Source organism: Elephas maximus, chromosome 1 (genome assembly GCF_024166365.1).
Source record: "Elephas maximus indicus isolate mEleMax1 chromosome 1, mEleMax1 primary haplotype, whole genome shotgun sequence".
NCBI lineage: Eukaryota > Metazoa > Chordata > Mammalia > Proboscidea > Elephantidae > Elephas > Elephas maximus.
The window spans coordinates 142,355,084-142,371,110 of record NC_064819.1 but is presented as its reverse complement, the minus strand read 5'-3'; the positions used below and the strand labels follow the sequence as shown (position 1 = coordinate 142,371,110).

General features: G+C 35.0%; 1 protein-coding gene across 3 annotated transcripts in view; it reads left to right on the top strand.

Moving 5' to 3' along the window:
• The window catches only part of PHIP (pleckstrin homology domain interacting protein), a 141,301-nt gene that overhangs the window by 83,909 nt on the left and 41,365 nt on the right, over positions 1-16,027 (top strand). For 2 of the 3 annotated variants that reach the window (XM_049895991.1, XM_049895974.1), the window contains exons 18-22: positions 3,116-3,253; positions 3,950-4,133; positions 8,624-8,741; positions 11,850-11,990; positions 15,055-15,131. In XM_049895991.1, coding sequence (XP_049751948.1) covers positions 3,116-3,253; positions 3,950-4,133; positions 8,624-8,741; positions 11,850-11,990; positions 15,055-15,131 — 658 coding nt within the window. The remainder of the gene's footprint in view (positions 1-3,115; positions 3,254-3,949; positions 4,134-8,623; positions 8,742-11,849; positions 11,991-15,054; positions 15,132-16,027) is intronic. The other variant, XM_049895981.1, reaches the window with a different exon arrangement.

Below are 16,027 nucleotides of genomic sequence, written 5' to 3'. Positions count from 1 at the left end.
AATAAATGAAATGTGTGGCTAGCTGTCTCCATGAACAACTACCTCATGAGATATAGTAACTGGATGGTGCCTGGCTACCATTAGTGAACATTTTAATCAAAGATGCTATGGAAGAATTCTGAACAAAAGGGAAAAAATGTAGAGGAGAATTTCAACTTCTCATGGACTCTAGACTTTCTGGAGCCATGAAGCCTGGATGAACGCCCGAAACTATTGCCCTGAAATAGTCTTTAAACTTTAAACCAAAAATATCCCCTGAAATCTTCTTTAAAACCAAACCATAGTTTAGCTTATCTAGTAAAGAACATCTGCCTTGAGCATTGTGATCTTTTAAGAATTATCTATTTGGGATCAAATTGACAACAGCAACTCGAAAGAGTAGATAGGAAATTTAGGGAGCAGTGGGTTTATGTTAATGTGACAGAAACAGTTCTAGAAAAGGAGGGTGAGAATGGTTGTGCAACTTGAAGAATGTAGTCAATGTCACTGAATTGTACCTGTAGGAATTGGTGTATGTTTTGCTGTGTATATTCTCAATAACAAAAATAAGACATTTAAAAAAAAAAAAAAGATTAAAGCCAAGAAAATCCTACGGGTCAGATTTGTCTACTTTGCCACATGAAATCACTGTGAGTCCGAATCGGCTTGACAACACCCAGCAACAACAGAAGAGTCTTCTGAGTAAACATGGCCCTCCCTACAGCTTGCTTTTGGGCTTTCAGCCTCCAAAACTACGAGAGAATAAACTTCTATTGTTTTAAGCCAGGAAAAAAAAAAAGTTAGAAATTTTGATAAGTGTTACTAAGGGGAATAATAATAAGATGTGTGAGAGCGAGAATAGGACTAGATAGCATATTCTTACTGCAGATTGTTGTAAGGAAGTAATCACTGTTAAAGGTTTATAAGCAGCAAGATATGGATAAAAATTGGCCATTGGGCAGTAGTTGTTTTGGTGACTTAATGGAGGGGAAAGTCAATTTGAGTTGAACGGCATGAGAGATGAAGAAATGGAGACATGGTCTTACAGATACCTCCCTACCCTGCTTTTGACAAGAAATGTAGCCCTGAGTTATTAAGTAAAAAAAATTGAAAGGCTCTGTAAATATTAAACCAATTATGAAATTTCAAATCCTATTATTTTTTAGGGTGGAAAAATGTGAAAATATTTTAAGTTTTTGATTCTAGCTTAATGGACAAAACCTCTAAATAGGTAAAAAGGACACATATAGGATATAATATTTGTGATGGTTAACTTTTAAATAATTGAGATTCCATAAGCAACACAGAAAAATCAGTCTCATTTTCATTATACTGAACGTGCTCCTTATTTTTATCAAAGGATTGGGCATGAAATAACAATGAAGAGGAACCTAGTGGATGGGAAGGGCTGCTCTTCAAACTAAACATGCCCACTTAGGATGGAGAGTGAAAAGAGAATCACTACAGGAATAGTCTCTCAGTATTTGGAGTATGTGAAATATATAGCATGAACTCAAAGAATATAAACAGGTAGTATTCAAGAAGTCTAGGCAAGCATTCCATGTCAGAGAAGTCTCAGAGCAGGTTGCAGGACCTGGTCATAGGACTGAAATTAAGAAAAATTTCTTCAGTCTCTTAAGAGGGGAACTGGCAAGAATCTGATCATGGCCAGATGCCAAAATAGGTGTCCAGGCTGGGGTTTCAGGCACAGGGAAATAATGAAAGCACTCATTTATCAAAATACCACCGTTCCTTAATTATTATTACTGGTTTTTTGTTTGCCTTTTTTTATACACTTAACAGCATATAAAGGGCTTTTGTAAGGAATATTTCACTTAATCCTTGTATCTCTGGGGCCCCAATCCTAAAAGTTGTGAAGATAATTTTAACAGCATTGTGCCTTGTTCAGGTTAAAGTGTGTGGAATCACAGGCTGTGACTTTTAGCCTATTGTTTTCTTCCATACTAAGCTGCCCTTGGAGTAGAAAGTGGACTTGGTCTTTGAAAATAAAATAGATAACCAGATATTAATAATGGGTCACAAGAGAACCCATAGCAATAATTGTGTCTTTATAGTGCGTCACAAAACTTAAGTATTCCAGTCACAGAAGTCAAGTTAAAGATTTGGTTCATTACTTTAGACTTAGCAAGTACAAAAATAGAGCAAAAGCAAATACTTTTCATAAAAAGTTAGCATCATTACCATGTTTCTATTTGCAAATCTAGATCTGTGATAAAATTTTGGGAAATCCCTAAGAGTTTGGTAAAAATAGATGTCCTAATAATAGTTGGCTCAAGTGCAGTTTGGTTGTATGTACATGTGACAGTACACCTTACAGTGCTTCCTCAGTTATAAACGAGCTATGCTAGATTACTCATCAATATCAAACATGACATGTTTTCCCAATAGCATACTGGGAAAGAAGCATCGACTGGCATCTTTTTTACCTCTCTCCCTTTCTAGCTTTATGACCTTGAACAAGTTATTGTATCCCATTGAATTTTAGTTTTCTGTTATAAGATGAAATAACGTTATACACTTAATACATATAATTTCCTTTCCATTGTACCTTTCTTACATACTACTCATTCATTCCAGAATACCCCTGGCATTTTCTGTTCCCACCTCAGCCCCACTGCACTGAATCCTCAGTACCTGCCATAGTTACTAACACATAGTTGGCACTCAAGAATTTATTGATTAAATGAGTCAGTATAGGTTTTTTAAGAGTATAGGTAATCAGTAATCAGATTTGTCTTTTTAAAAGAAATGTGACCCAAGTCGAAATCCTACTTAGGCTACTTACTAGCTGCGTGGTTTTGAGCAGTTACTTTGGTTTTCTCATCTGTAAAGTGGAATTAATAATAATGGTTATCTCATAGAGCTGTTGTAAGGATTATATGAGTGTCTGAATTGTGGTAAACCCTCAGTAAAAGTTAGCTCTCATCATCATTGTTCTTTTTAATACACGTAAGATTTTTTAGATTTTTTTTTTTAAACTCCATTATTTATAGTTGATCATTTTAGGTCTTTTAACCAAGCCAATTGATCTTTAATTCTGAACTCATAAGATTGATGAGTAAAATGTTTCAAACAGTGGCCAAAGTATCCTTACATTTTATGTGGTATTACATAGGACTGAACCAAGTTCTAAGTCAGCAAGCAAACCAGGAGATGAGCCCATTGGACAGCATGATTCAAAGACTACAACAAGAGCAAGACCTGAGACGTTCTGGTGAAACAGGTATCAGTAATACCAGCCGTTTAAATAGAGGTATGCAATGATTCTATTTTATGTGAAATATTAAAAAGTTTCAGACAGCCCAAACCCCTAACAGTAGACATAATTAAATTAATTATGGTACACCCATAAATAAAACTGTAGGCTGCCAAAATGATGTTTTTGAAGAGTATTTAATGACTTAGGAGAATGTTCATAAGATTTCTAACTGCAGATGAGTTTTTAAATATGCATGTTCTTCCAAATTTCCTACAGTAAGCATGTAGAAATTAGAAAATAATAATAATAATTTCCTTGATAATTTATGGAACATATTCAAAGCCACAGCCTTGGACTATCTCATTGTTCCTGTTGTTTATTTCACTAATGTTAAAGCAAATTTGTGAACCTTAAAGTGTCACAAACCATGTCCTTAATTTGTCTGCTTTTGCTTCTTATGTAATTTTTCCAAAACACTCTTAGCTTTTTTTTTTTTTTTTAAAAAGTAATGTATTTTACATCTTTGGAGTCTAACAGTCTATAGTTATTGTTCATTAACTTATTTAGTCAACTGTATAACCATGTTTTATTTTCATTACACTTTGCCTTTTGTTTAGTTCCTGAGGTGGGAATTTAATTATCTGCCACAATATGAAGTCACATGTGAAAGATAGTATAGATATTTTTTCTGCTATAAACTAATAGAGAAGTATCTCTACTAGAACATACTATATTAATTTTTTCACTTAGGCTCTGTAAGTTCTACCTCAGAGGTTCATTCACCACCAAATGTAGGACTGAGGCGTAGCGGACAAATTGAAGGTGTTCGTCAAATGCACAGCAATGCACCAAGAAGTGAAATAGCCACAGAGAGGGATCTCGTAGCTTGGAGTCGAAGGGTGGTAGTACCGGAGCTATCAGCTGGTGTAGCCAGGTGAGGGAAATTGTGAATTTTTATGTACTGGAGTTGCTTGTATTTATTTTGAATTATAGTCTTCAGGATGACTTTTTAGCTCTGTCATTTGTTTTAAATTTATCAGAAAAGCTATTATTTTGAAACTGTTAATTCTGGAGGAAAATGAAATTTCCAAATATGGCCTTCTCTAAAATTAGTCATGTAAATGTTACGAAATGGGATGTGTTAAGGTGAGTGAATGAGAGTAGAATCATAATCTGGATTGACCAGTTGTGAAATTTTATTGAATAGGATTTTTATATTCTAGTTTGTTCTGTGTAACTATATCTTAAAACACATTTCATAATGTTTGTTATAATTATTTTATAACGGATTTACTGATCATTTGTACCATATAATTCAGAGACATAAAGCAAATATACTGTATTATTTATCGGTAAATGTTTTTATATACTTTATGAAGATAACTGCTTTTTTATTAAATATGTGTGTATATGTAGAGAGCATATGATTTGATATAGTCCTGTTCTCAAGGTCCATGCTATAAGAGAACTTTATATATAGTTTCTTTCATTCTTCAGTAATGAAATACGAATGAGGTCTATAAAAAGCATGAAGATCAAAATGTGAGTTTGAGTTTAGGATTTTCTAGTTCTTAAACTCAAAACAAAAATAATTATTATATAGCTATTTTTTAATCTTAGTGTTCATAGTAGGTTATGATTTTTGATCGGATGGTATTTAGAATATTCACTTACGTTAGGATTTAGTATTAAATATACACCTATAGTTTAAACTTGAACAATAATATTGACTTATGATAAATAATGTCCAGATATCCGTTAGTAAAAAATTAAATCTGATATTTTTAGTTGGATTATTGTCCATTTTTAATCCTAATGTTAAGGTTTGAAGGGAGCTCAATGAATTATGCTTATCTTTTCAGCACTAGTTTTGAAGGAATTGAAAAATAACACAAAAGAATAAGATCAGAAATCAGAATATTACTTTTTATTACGGACACAGCTGTGGAGAGTGTAGCTTTTATCTACCTGAAATAGTGCTTTCTAGTACTGAACCTCAAACATAGGTAGCACTGGCCCACTGAATAAACCTGTCCACTCTCTCCATCATGTCAACACACCTTTGACCACACCTGTCCCCCACCAACCCCTCTCCCCATTCAGCCATTCCACAGATATAGCCTGAACTCCTACCTTGTGCTAGGCACTGGGCTTAGATCTGGGAATATAGCAGCCAACACAGACATGGCCAGACTCTTGGTAGTATAGCAGTACCACTCACCTGTCCTCTCACACCCTTTTCATGTTCCTTACCCTCACACCTGTCCCCACATACCAACATCCACACCCAGCAGCCCTCATACATCTTCCTGACTTGCCTGCTCCCTCCACCTGTCCTTGTGCCCGTTCTCCACACCTGTTCCAATTATGTCTTGTTCAGACTCTTATCCACTATATGCCATCTCCCCATATTCCTGTCTCCAGCATCTATTCCTCCATACATGTCCCCAAATCTCCTGCCCGTCCTCGTATTGAATTCCCAGATAGAAGCCTATCCACACACACCTCTCTCCCCTTTTCAGGGAGCTCATGCCAGGACAGGCTTTTAGTAACCCTGCGTGACTGCCTCACTGGGGTCCCCTCCCTGCCATTTATCCTCTTCCACCCTTACCTCTCACCATCCCTTCAGCAGCTACCTACGCTCACAAGCCCACAAACCTCACTCAAACTCGCCAAGTGGGTCCATCTCCTAGAACTATTCCTGCATCTGTAAAATGGAGATAATATGGGTAAATGGAGAAAATCCATGTAAAGTGCTTAACACAGAGTCTGGTACCCGTAAGCACTTCCCAATACTAGTTACTCACTTTGTTGTTGTTATTGGGTGCCATTGAGTCAACTTTGACTCATAGTGACCCCATGTGACAGAGTTGTGAGGCAAGTGGTTTGCTTCCACAAAATGCAGAACAGAATGTATGCATTACGTACAAGAGTATAGGACTGGGCCATGCTTACCGTTTTTCGTTCTAAAGGAAACCAATTACTAATTTACTCCTCCTTCTCTGGAAAAGAATGAGTAAAGAGGTGAAGAGTGAGTTGCTAGTTGGTGGTGGGGGTCCCTATATATGGAAGGAAACATGAGTGGGTAAAATTTATTTCCCTCCAAGTATTCTTCACCTTTTAATCTCTTTATCATTGGACTTAACTGTTCAGCCTATAGTCTAGGAGGCTATGGCCATCACTTTCAAGGATAGAACTGCTTCAGCCTTCCTAGAGCTGGGTCCCCAACACTTAGTACACCTTGTATGAGAATCTTTCTGATAACCCATATCCTGGTAGGTAAAATTTGTCCCAAGAAGGATCTTAAATGGATCAAATTAGTTCATTAATTAAAATTAAATCCAATCATATAGCCAACAAGAGACTGGTGTCTAGAATATATAAACTGAAACTAAACCTGATGCCACTGAGTCAGTTCCAACTCATAGCGATCCTATAGGATAGAGTAGAACTGCCACCATGAGGTTTCTAAGGCTGTAAATCTTTACAGAAGCTGACTGCCACATTTTTCTCCCACAGAGCAGCTGGTAGGTTTAAACTGCCTGCTCTTCAGTTAGCAACCAGGCTCTTAACCACTGCTTCGCTGCGGCTCTTTAGAATATTAAAAAAAAAAAAAAAAGCATTGCCGTTGATGATTCTGACTCATAGCAGCCATACAAAGGACTCTCAAAACTTAATGGTTTAAACAAATCCAATCAGAAAACAGGCAAAAGACATGAACCAGATTTTTCACCGTAGAGCTTATACAAATGGCACATAAACACATGAAAAGATGCTCAACATAGCCATTAAGGAAATGTGAATTAAAACCAAAAGGAGATATCACATAAATACCTATGGGAGTGGCTGAAATAAAAAATGGTGACAGCACCAAATGCTTGGAAGGATGCAAAGGAACTGATTTACTCATACATTGGTTGGTGGGAATGTACAATGACACAGCCACTCGAAAAATAGTTTGACACTGTCTGAAGAAAGTAAATATGCAGCTAGCATATGAATCAGCAGTTGCACTCTTGGGCACGTTATCTCTTATGTTCACACAAAACTTAACGTTTGCACAAAAACCTATACACAAGTATTAGCAGCTTTATTTGTAATAGCCACAAATTGGAAACAACTGAGATGTTGTTCAGTGGGTGAGTGTTCAAATAAACTGTGGTACAGTCATACCATGGAATATTACTCAGCACTAATTATAATAACAATTGTATGGATAATACATGACCTAGCAGAAAAAAAAAAAAAAAAACACCAAACCTGTTGCCATCAAGTCAATTCCAGTTCAGCGACCCTATAGGACAGATTAGATCTGCCACGTAGAACTAAATACACACACAAATGACTTAAGTAAAACTGGGGAAGTCTGAATAAGATCAGTGAATTGTATCCATGTCAACATCCTGGTTATGATATTGTATAGTTTTGCAAGATGTTACCATTGGGGGAACTTGGTAAAGGGTGAAGAATCTCTCTATATTATTTCTTACAACTGAATGGAAATTTAAAATTATTAAAATGTTTACTAAAAACAAAACATTAAATCTGAGCTGATTTTTTTTTTAAAGGATTTAAGTTCTCTCGTTTTATTTTGCATACATAAGTATGACTGGCCATATCTGAGATTCTACAGTTAAGTAAAATGACAACAATGATATAGTCCAGTAATAAAGTGCCAACATTACAGAGATGTTCCAGGTTTAAATATTAACTCTCATCACATGAAATCTCCAGGGAAAAATTAAAGTTCAAAGGTTTAATGCTCAGGCAGTCTAAAAAACTTTAACATTATAAGGAATTAAAGTAAAATATCAAATTCTTTTATCCTTGTGAGTTGAATTTCTGTGAAATTCATGTTCCTCAGTTTCTTCTGTTGCTCAGTTTCAATTTGATGCCTAGGTAGAGTTGGACGAAGTTTTTCAATAGCTGAAGCCTGACCTGCCTCTCAGTGGAAAGATTATATAGTTCTTTCAGGGCTTCAGAAGTTATCGTTAGTTCAACCTCAAGGCTGCTAGGCCCTATTAGTGATCTGTATGGCAAACAAGATTATCACAGCACTGTCTCCCTACATTCACCAAATTAAGAAAAAAAAAAAAAAGTTTCCAACCCTTGGAAAACTTACTTCTAGGAATAACATGTTCCCAGAACTTAAAAAACTTGGATGAGCAAAGACATAGTAGAAACAGCATCAAGTTTGAGAAGACAAAGAAGATACTCTAGCATATATCTTTCCAGTATTCCAGTCATTTGACTTCTAGAGCCCAAAACCTTTGAATTTAAATTCAAAAGTCTTTACCACATGTCTCCATCTGGAAAGAAAACATCAGCAGTACCATTGCCTCTCTGACACCTAATATTCCTTTTGGAGGGAAACCGGGTGGAAAAATTCTTGATTAACATATATGCCTTTAAAATCTCTTGCAGTAGGCAAGAAGAATGGAGAACTGCAAAGGGAGAAGAAGAAATAAAGATTTATAGGTCAGAAGAGAAAAGAAAACACTTTGCTGTTCCAAAGGAGAATAAAATACTTACTGTCTCAAAGGTAAATATAATGACCATTTTAAGGCCTTTTTTTGTAATATAAACTTAATATTGTAAACAGGATATTTAATTAAGAAATAAAATCAATATAGTTAATTTTTGATTATCTCTTTTGGATTATCTATTAAGTTTGCCATTGTAAATTTTTAATTCTAGATTTGCTGTCTTCTAGCTTTTCCTAAATGCCAATTATTACATAGCCATTAAATCTAATAAATGGTGTTAAAACTCTAAGCTAAATCTTTAAGTAGTTCTGCCATTCGTGGCATAACCTACAAGTTTTTTGCTTTTGCCTTTTTTCTGTGTATTTTTTTGCTGCTTTACACCTGTTTGTTTTTGTAGATGATCAACTCAGCTATGTTGTTATAAACAGTAGTTCTTATTTTCTTCATTAAGAGAGGTAAATTGTCCTTGGTAGTTTGTTCTGTTGCTTTCTCTGTCTTCCTTCTCTGGGAAACTTTTGGATCTCTAATGTGTTTGAGTTGGTCATGCCTCAATCAAGGAGAAATATGTATTTACTTGCTTGATTGTCAAGCAATTATAATTATCCCTTCTCTAATTCTCTTTTTTAACCACCTTAGCTTGAAACGTTCAGAACCTTAGATTCTGAAATTGAAGAATCCTGTTTGGAACTTCTTTTCAGGTCCAAGCCACTATCTAAGCAATGATCTAAGTCAAGAAAAGATAACTGATCCAGCTTTATGCTCCTTTCTATTTGAGTTCCTTAAACCTTTTAGTCTTCTTTTCTAGAAATTTCTTTTCTCTTTTATACCTTTTCTCTTGAAAGGACTGAAGCAGTTCTTTACTATTTTATTTTTTTCCTTTAGTAAGGGATCCCGAGTGGCACAGTGGTTAAGAGCTCTGCTGCCAACCAAAAGGCTGGCAGTTCAGATCCACCAACCACTCTTGGGAAACCTTATGGGGCAGTTCTACTCTGTCCTAGAAGGTTGCTATGAGTTGGAATTGACTCCATGGCAATGGGTTTGCTTTTGGTTTTTAAGGGTATCATACCCTCTAGGGGGCAGTTATAACCTTTGACTTATGGTGGTGGCGAAAAATGTTGACTATACCATGGACTGCCAGAAGAACAAACAAATCTGTCTTGGAAGAAGTACAGCCAGAATGCTCCTTAGAAGCAAGGATGGTGAGACTTCGTCTCTCATGATTTGGATGTTATCAGGAGGGACCAGTCCCTGGAGAAGGACATCATCCTTGTTAAAGGTAGAGAGTCAGTGAAAAAGTGGAAGACCCTCAACGAGATGGATTGACACAGTGGCTGCAACAGTGGGCTCAAGTTTAACCATGATCATGAGAGTGGTGCACGACAGGGCACTGTTCTGTCCTTTTGTCCATAGCATTGCTACGACTCGGCCCTTGACAGCCACAGTTGGTTGATTGACTTTTTTCATGATGTCTGGAAAGCATACCTTTTTCTTTATTCTTTACTTAGAATCCAAAGATGTGGGTACTTAAACATTTTTGTAATGACGGTGATAATAATATCAACATCCTCATTTAAGGTTGCTGGATGAAGGATGGATCAAAGAGGAAGGTGCAGAGATCATATGTGCTTTTCTGAGGAAGATTTCTAGAAGTTGCTATATAACATTCTGCATATATTCCATTGTCCAGAACTTTGTGACAGCCACCTAAAGAAAATCTCATTTTTTGTGGAGGACAGATGCTGGTTGACAACCAGCACTTGCAATTTGTCCTAAAGAAATACCAGATTGTGCATAAAGGTTTAAACAATGTGACATATTTTAGGAATACAAGTATTATGCTGTCATCGTGAAGACATTTATAACGATTTTTAATGACATGGATTTGAGTAGGTAAAAATATTTATGTTGAAGAAGCAAGATACAGTAAATTCTTAGCAATGGATTACTTAAAATTTGTGAGATTCCAATTGATCATAATTCACTTTTTTATGCCTTTACATATTTTCCAAGGTTTTTACAAGATTTTTACAAAGTTAGAAAATTCTTTAGTATTTACTATTTACTATGTAGAGTAAATCATGTATCTTTGTGTGTGAAAATGTGTTTATTTCATTTTCAGGAGTGAGGATACAATTATAGGTTCAAAATTATTTTATCTCAACAATTTAAAGATAGTGCTCCTTTTCCTTAAGTCTTATGTCAGTCTGACTTGTTTCTTTGAAGGTAATCTTTAGGATTTTCCTTTTTTTTTTTTAAAAAAAATATTCTCAGTTTTCACCCCCTGTGTATTTCTTTAATTTCTTCTCTAGTAAACCTTTTCAGTCTGAAAGCTTTTGATATTTGTTTTTGTTATTAAGTTTTGGGTAATTGTTAGCTTATATTTCATCTTCTACCTTAAAGATACACATTTCACATATATGTGGTTGTCTGTTATCAGTTCTTATTTTCCTTCCAAATTTAGTGCTTATTTTTTATTTTATGCATTTCTTATTGATTCTTTTTCATAATTTCCTGGTTTTATGAGACAAGACTCTGCTGTTACTTAATGGATACAATTTTGTTTTATCTCTCTTTTGAGATTGCTTTATTTATTTAATTATTCTGGTATGAATTTTTGTATTTGTTGAGTTTGTCATCTATCTCAGGGTCTGGGACTTCCAGATAATTGTTAGTTGTGTTCTCATCTGCTGCGGGAGACTTTTCCTACATTTATCTTCAGCAAAGAGAACCAGCCAGCCACCTGATGTCCTATTCTCATAGTGGCAAAGTAGCTTTAGGATCACATTTTGGTTTTCAGTTTGCCTTTGCCTTGTATGTATGCTTCACAGCCTGTGATCCTCTTTCTTATATCATTTCCATAGGTTTGGTGTTAGAGTAGGAGAGTTCAATGTTTGGCTTAGTCTGTTATCATGAATCCTTAAGTCTAAATCACTTAATGAGAAAAAAATTTTTTTTTATAACTTATCAACAAGTGAAATTTCAGTACATCATCACAAGCCTGTGACTTAATGTAATATTAAAATACTTGAGCTGGTACTATAATCTGGATGATATCTTAAATATGAATAAATTCTTTATAATAATAAAAATATAACTGTTAAACTAAAAATAAAAAGCCTACTCTTTAAGCATAATTTGAATAAATGCAATTTACTTTTTTCCAGAATCATGCTCATGAGCATTTCCTAGATCTTGGAGAATCCAAAAAGCAACAGGCAAATCAACACAGTTATCGTACCAGATCTGCATTGGAGGAGACTCCTAGACCCTCAGAAGAGATAGAAAACGGCACTAGCTCTTCAGATGTAAGATCTCAGCTTCATGGGCACATTCTTCAATTTCTGTTTCTATTTTGACTTTAACTCTTTGCATTCGTTGATATATTTATGGATATAGCTCAAAGATGACGTTTTCAGGTCTTATAATGATACTGATAGGTTCAGTAAATGACTGCAGACCTATTATGTATGTTCTAGGCCTGACACACACATTCATAATTTCAAACCCACAAGAGAAATTCCATATGAATTATTCCCATTTTATATATGAGGGATCTGAGGTTCAAAGATGTAAGATTACACATTCACTTGTTAAATAGTATAAAAATCCAAACAAATCCATTGCCGATTCCGACTCATGGCAATCCTGTAGGATAGAGTAGAACTGCCCTGTAGGGTTTCCAGGGAGCGGCTGATGGACTCAAACTGCCAACCTTTTGGTTAGCAGCCAAGCTCTTAACCACTACACCACCAGGGCTCCATTAAATGATAAAACCCAAACCAAACCAATTACCGTCAAGTCGATTCCAACTCATAGCAACCTCATAGGGCAGAGTAGAACTGTCCCATAGAGTTTCCAAGGAGCAGCTGATGAATTTGAACGGGTGACCTTCTGGTTAGCTGCCCTAGCTGTTAATCACTGTAAGTGATAGGCTGCTAACTAAAAGCTTGGCAGATCAAATCCACCAGCGGCTTGTTGGAAATCCTATGGGGCAGTTCTTTTCAGCCCTAAAGAGTTGCTATGAGTTGGAATCGACTCAGTGGCGGTGGAATTAAATGGTATGGGGGAATTAAACCCAGGTTCCTTTTACACTAAAGCCAAGCTTTTTAAACTATACCATGACGTTTTAGCCTGTAACTGTAACAGTTAATCCATAGACATTCAACAGTTGTGGTTAGTTGTATCAGTTTATAGTTTTCTTAATGTAATTTTTGTATTCTCCCTTATGCATAATTATTTCTATAAATGTTTTCCCTACTAAATTATACATTCCTTTGGCAAAGGGAATGAATTTGCCATCACAAATAAATCCTACTCAGCGCTTAAAACCGTCATTTTCTCCCTGCACCCCAGTTAGGTCATAGACCCCAGTGATCTTAAACATTGACTACTACACAGCTTGGAAGCCTTGTGCTTTTCAATGTTAGACATATATGGAAATTTGCTCAGTGTACCCTCTGTAAGACAGGACAGTAGTTAGATTCATAATTTGAAAGTTTCCTGATGCCTTTAAGATCCTGGTATGGCCAGGTCAAAATGTTGTGTTCATTCTAGCAAAGTGATAAAATATACTGATAATATAAACCTGACACATAAAAATTTGGATATACACACAAAACATAATATATATATATATATGGGCTAATTATTGGCCTTGTAAAATGTTTCTTCCTTTGAAACCTTTACAATATTTTAAAAATATAAAATTGCTATAAGATGTTTTAAATACTCAGTTTACTAGAAACTTGTAATATGTATTGCCAGTAATACATCTGTTACATAAAGAAAAAATTACCAAATTCTTCATTTGCCTTCAAAACTAATTTGTTTTTATTTTACCATCTTTTTAGAGTAGCTGAATAAATTTCTGGAAGAGTGCATTGAGAACAGAAATACCACATTGGGCATAATATGTTAGTTAATGGAAAGAATCCTGGATTTTTCTGGATCAAATATTCTGTGTTTCAGTATAATGCTCTTTTGTATTTAAAACTTAGAAATAGTTGTTTCTTTTCTTTCTATTTAAACAAGTAATATACAAAGGGTGGGAATAATCAGATCATTTATTTAGATTTTTTCTCAGTTACATTGAGCAGAGATTAAATTTGCTAAATAAAATTTCCCATTGGGTTTTGATCTTTTCATATTTGTTTAGTTTTTTAAGTGTTGTGAATAGTCATATAATGTATACTTTTCATTATTACATTTAAATGGGAAAACTTTCTCCCCAAAACATACTGTTTCATTTAAATAGAAAAGGAATACCTCCTCTTGCCCTCTTGAAAAGTAATCTGAATGTACCCAGCAAGTAATAGTATTGAACCATTCTTGCAGAGGTTGGTATAGGCTTTGTACTAAAATACCTGGGTTTAAAATAGGCTTTGTTGCTTATTAGTTGTGCAGTTTGGACAAATTTCTTAGCCTTTCTTTAAAAAGAAGAAGAAAAAAAAAAAACTCCCCATAACCAGTAGTATTTTTGTGGAGATCAAACAAGATGAAATGTGTAAGATAATTTGAAGTGCCTATAATAGTTAGTAACATACAGTGAAAGCTTAGTAGATGTGTGCTCCTGTTAGGGACTGGAGCATAACACTTATTCAAGCAAGGGAGAAATTGTGTAAGATTTTGTGACGAAAAATATATATATTTTTAAGAAAACAATGCTTTCACAATTAATATCCTACTTTGACTTGTGAATATTTACTAAAGAGAAACAATGTTAGGTAGCTTTTAATCTACCATTTGGATAAAATAAGACAGAATCAAAAACCAAACCCATTGCCGTCAAGCAGATTCCAACACATAGCAACCCTATAAGACAGAGTAGAACCACCCCATAGGGTTTCCAAGGAGCAGCTGGTGGATTCAAACTGCTGACTCTTTGGTTGGCAGCCAAACGCTTAACCACTGTGCCACCAGGGCCCCAAAATAAGACCAGAGGTGGAATATCATTTTTATATGGTAAAGCTATTTTAGTAATAATAAGTAAAATATAAATGTGCCAAATTTTAAGGTTTTAAAAGCATCTAGAGCACAGAAAACTTAGCTTTTAAAAGGCCCCAAAAGTGAAACTTAATTTCATATGTTAACCGTGGAATTTGACATCATCTCATTTAGAAGGTATGTTAAGAGACTAAGAAGACAAAATCAAAGTCTGTTAATCATCTGATGGTTACTCTGAATCCAATATTAATAAGTTTTACATCTTTGGATAAATTTAATAATTTCTCACTTTGTATAAAAATGTAAAAACTGTGTTTGTAACTACTTTGAATCAGTTTTTAATTTAAATATTCTAATATGACTTTTAAATAATCATAGAATATTATTTTTAAAAATTATGTAAAATATGTATTTAATATCTCTTAGGAAGGTGAAGTAGTTGCTGTTAGTGGTGGAACATCTGAAGAAGAAGAGAGAGCATGGCACAGTGATGGCAGTTCTAGGTGAGTGAACGAATTTTTATTTCTCCAAAATGTAATAGAAAATTTTTTATGAAGCAGAAAATTTTTTTTTTTTTAACCAGCAACACATTTTAGAATTTCTATGGGTTTAAAGTTGGTTCTCTAAATATTTTTGTTGTCTAAAATTTAGGACATTTTCTTTCTCTGTTTCTCTAGTAGGACAAACAAGTTGGTTCTTACAACTAGATCTGCAAAATGATGCTTTTGACTTGATCTTAGTTGATATTTCTTGTTGATGTTATTTAGAATACTGAACAACAAAGTAATTTTATTACTGATCTTGAGAAATACTTAAGCATCAACTTATAAAAGTAAAGAGATCCTGTAGAATTTGTGGAATACTAATAATATTCTCATCCATCAGTGGCAGTAAACTTTTATTTTTCCTACTGTCGTCACCCTAGTTACCATGCAAGTGAGGATTTCAAGTCCATATTATTGTGGTTCACATTGTTGTAGGGCTAAAAGCCTTGGCTAAACTTGGAAGGTCTTAGTAGCAAGGAGTATAGCCTTTGTACAGTTAAGATTAGTTCCTCGGAGAGCCCTGTGTAGCAGTGGCTATTAAATAGAAGAGTCAGGGAAACTATGAGATGGAGGCTGTAAGGATTCCTTGTATCAGTTCTAGATTCAAAAACTTTCCAGTTCCCACAGCAATGACTCCCAGTAATGATATGCAAGTGCCCATGGCTATGTTGGTTAATTTTCTGTATTTAGAAGAGGGTAATAAAGGAGAGACTCTTTTGCCTCAGCAATGAAAATAGAGTATCTCAAAGTGTGAGACAACGTAGGAATTCCTGTATTGAAAGAACAGTGGTGGCTTCAGCAGTTGGGGGCAGTTGTAAAGAATCTGGACTCTGGGGTTTGTAGTTAAGCCTGGC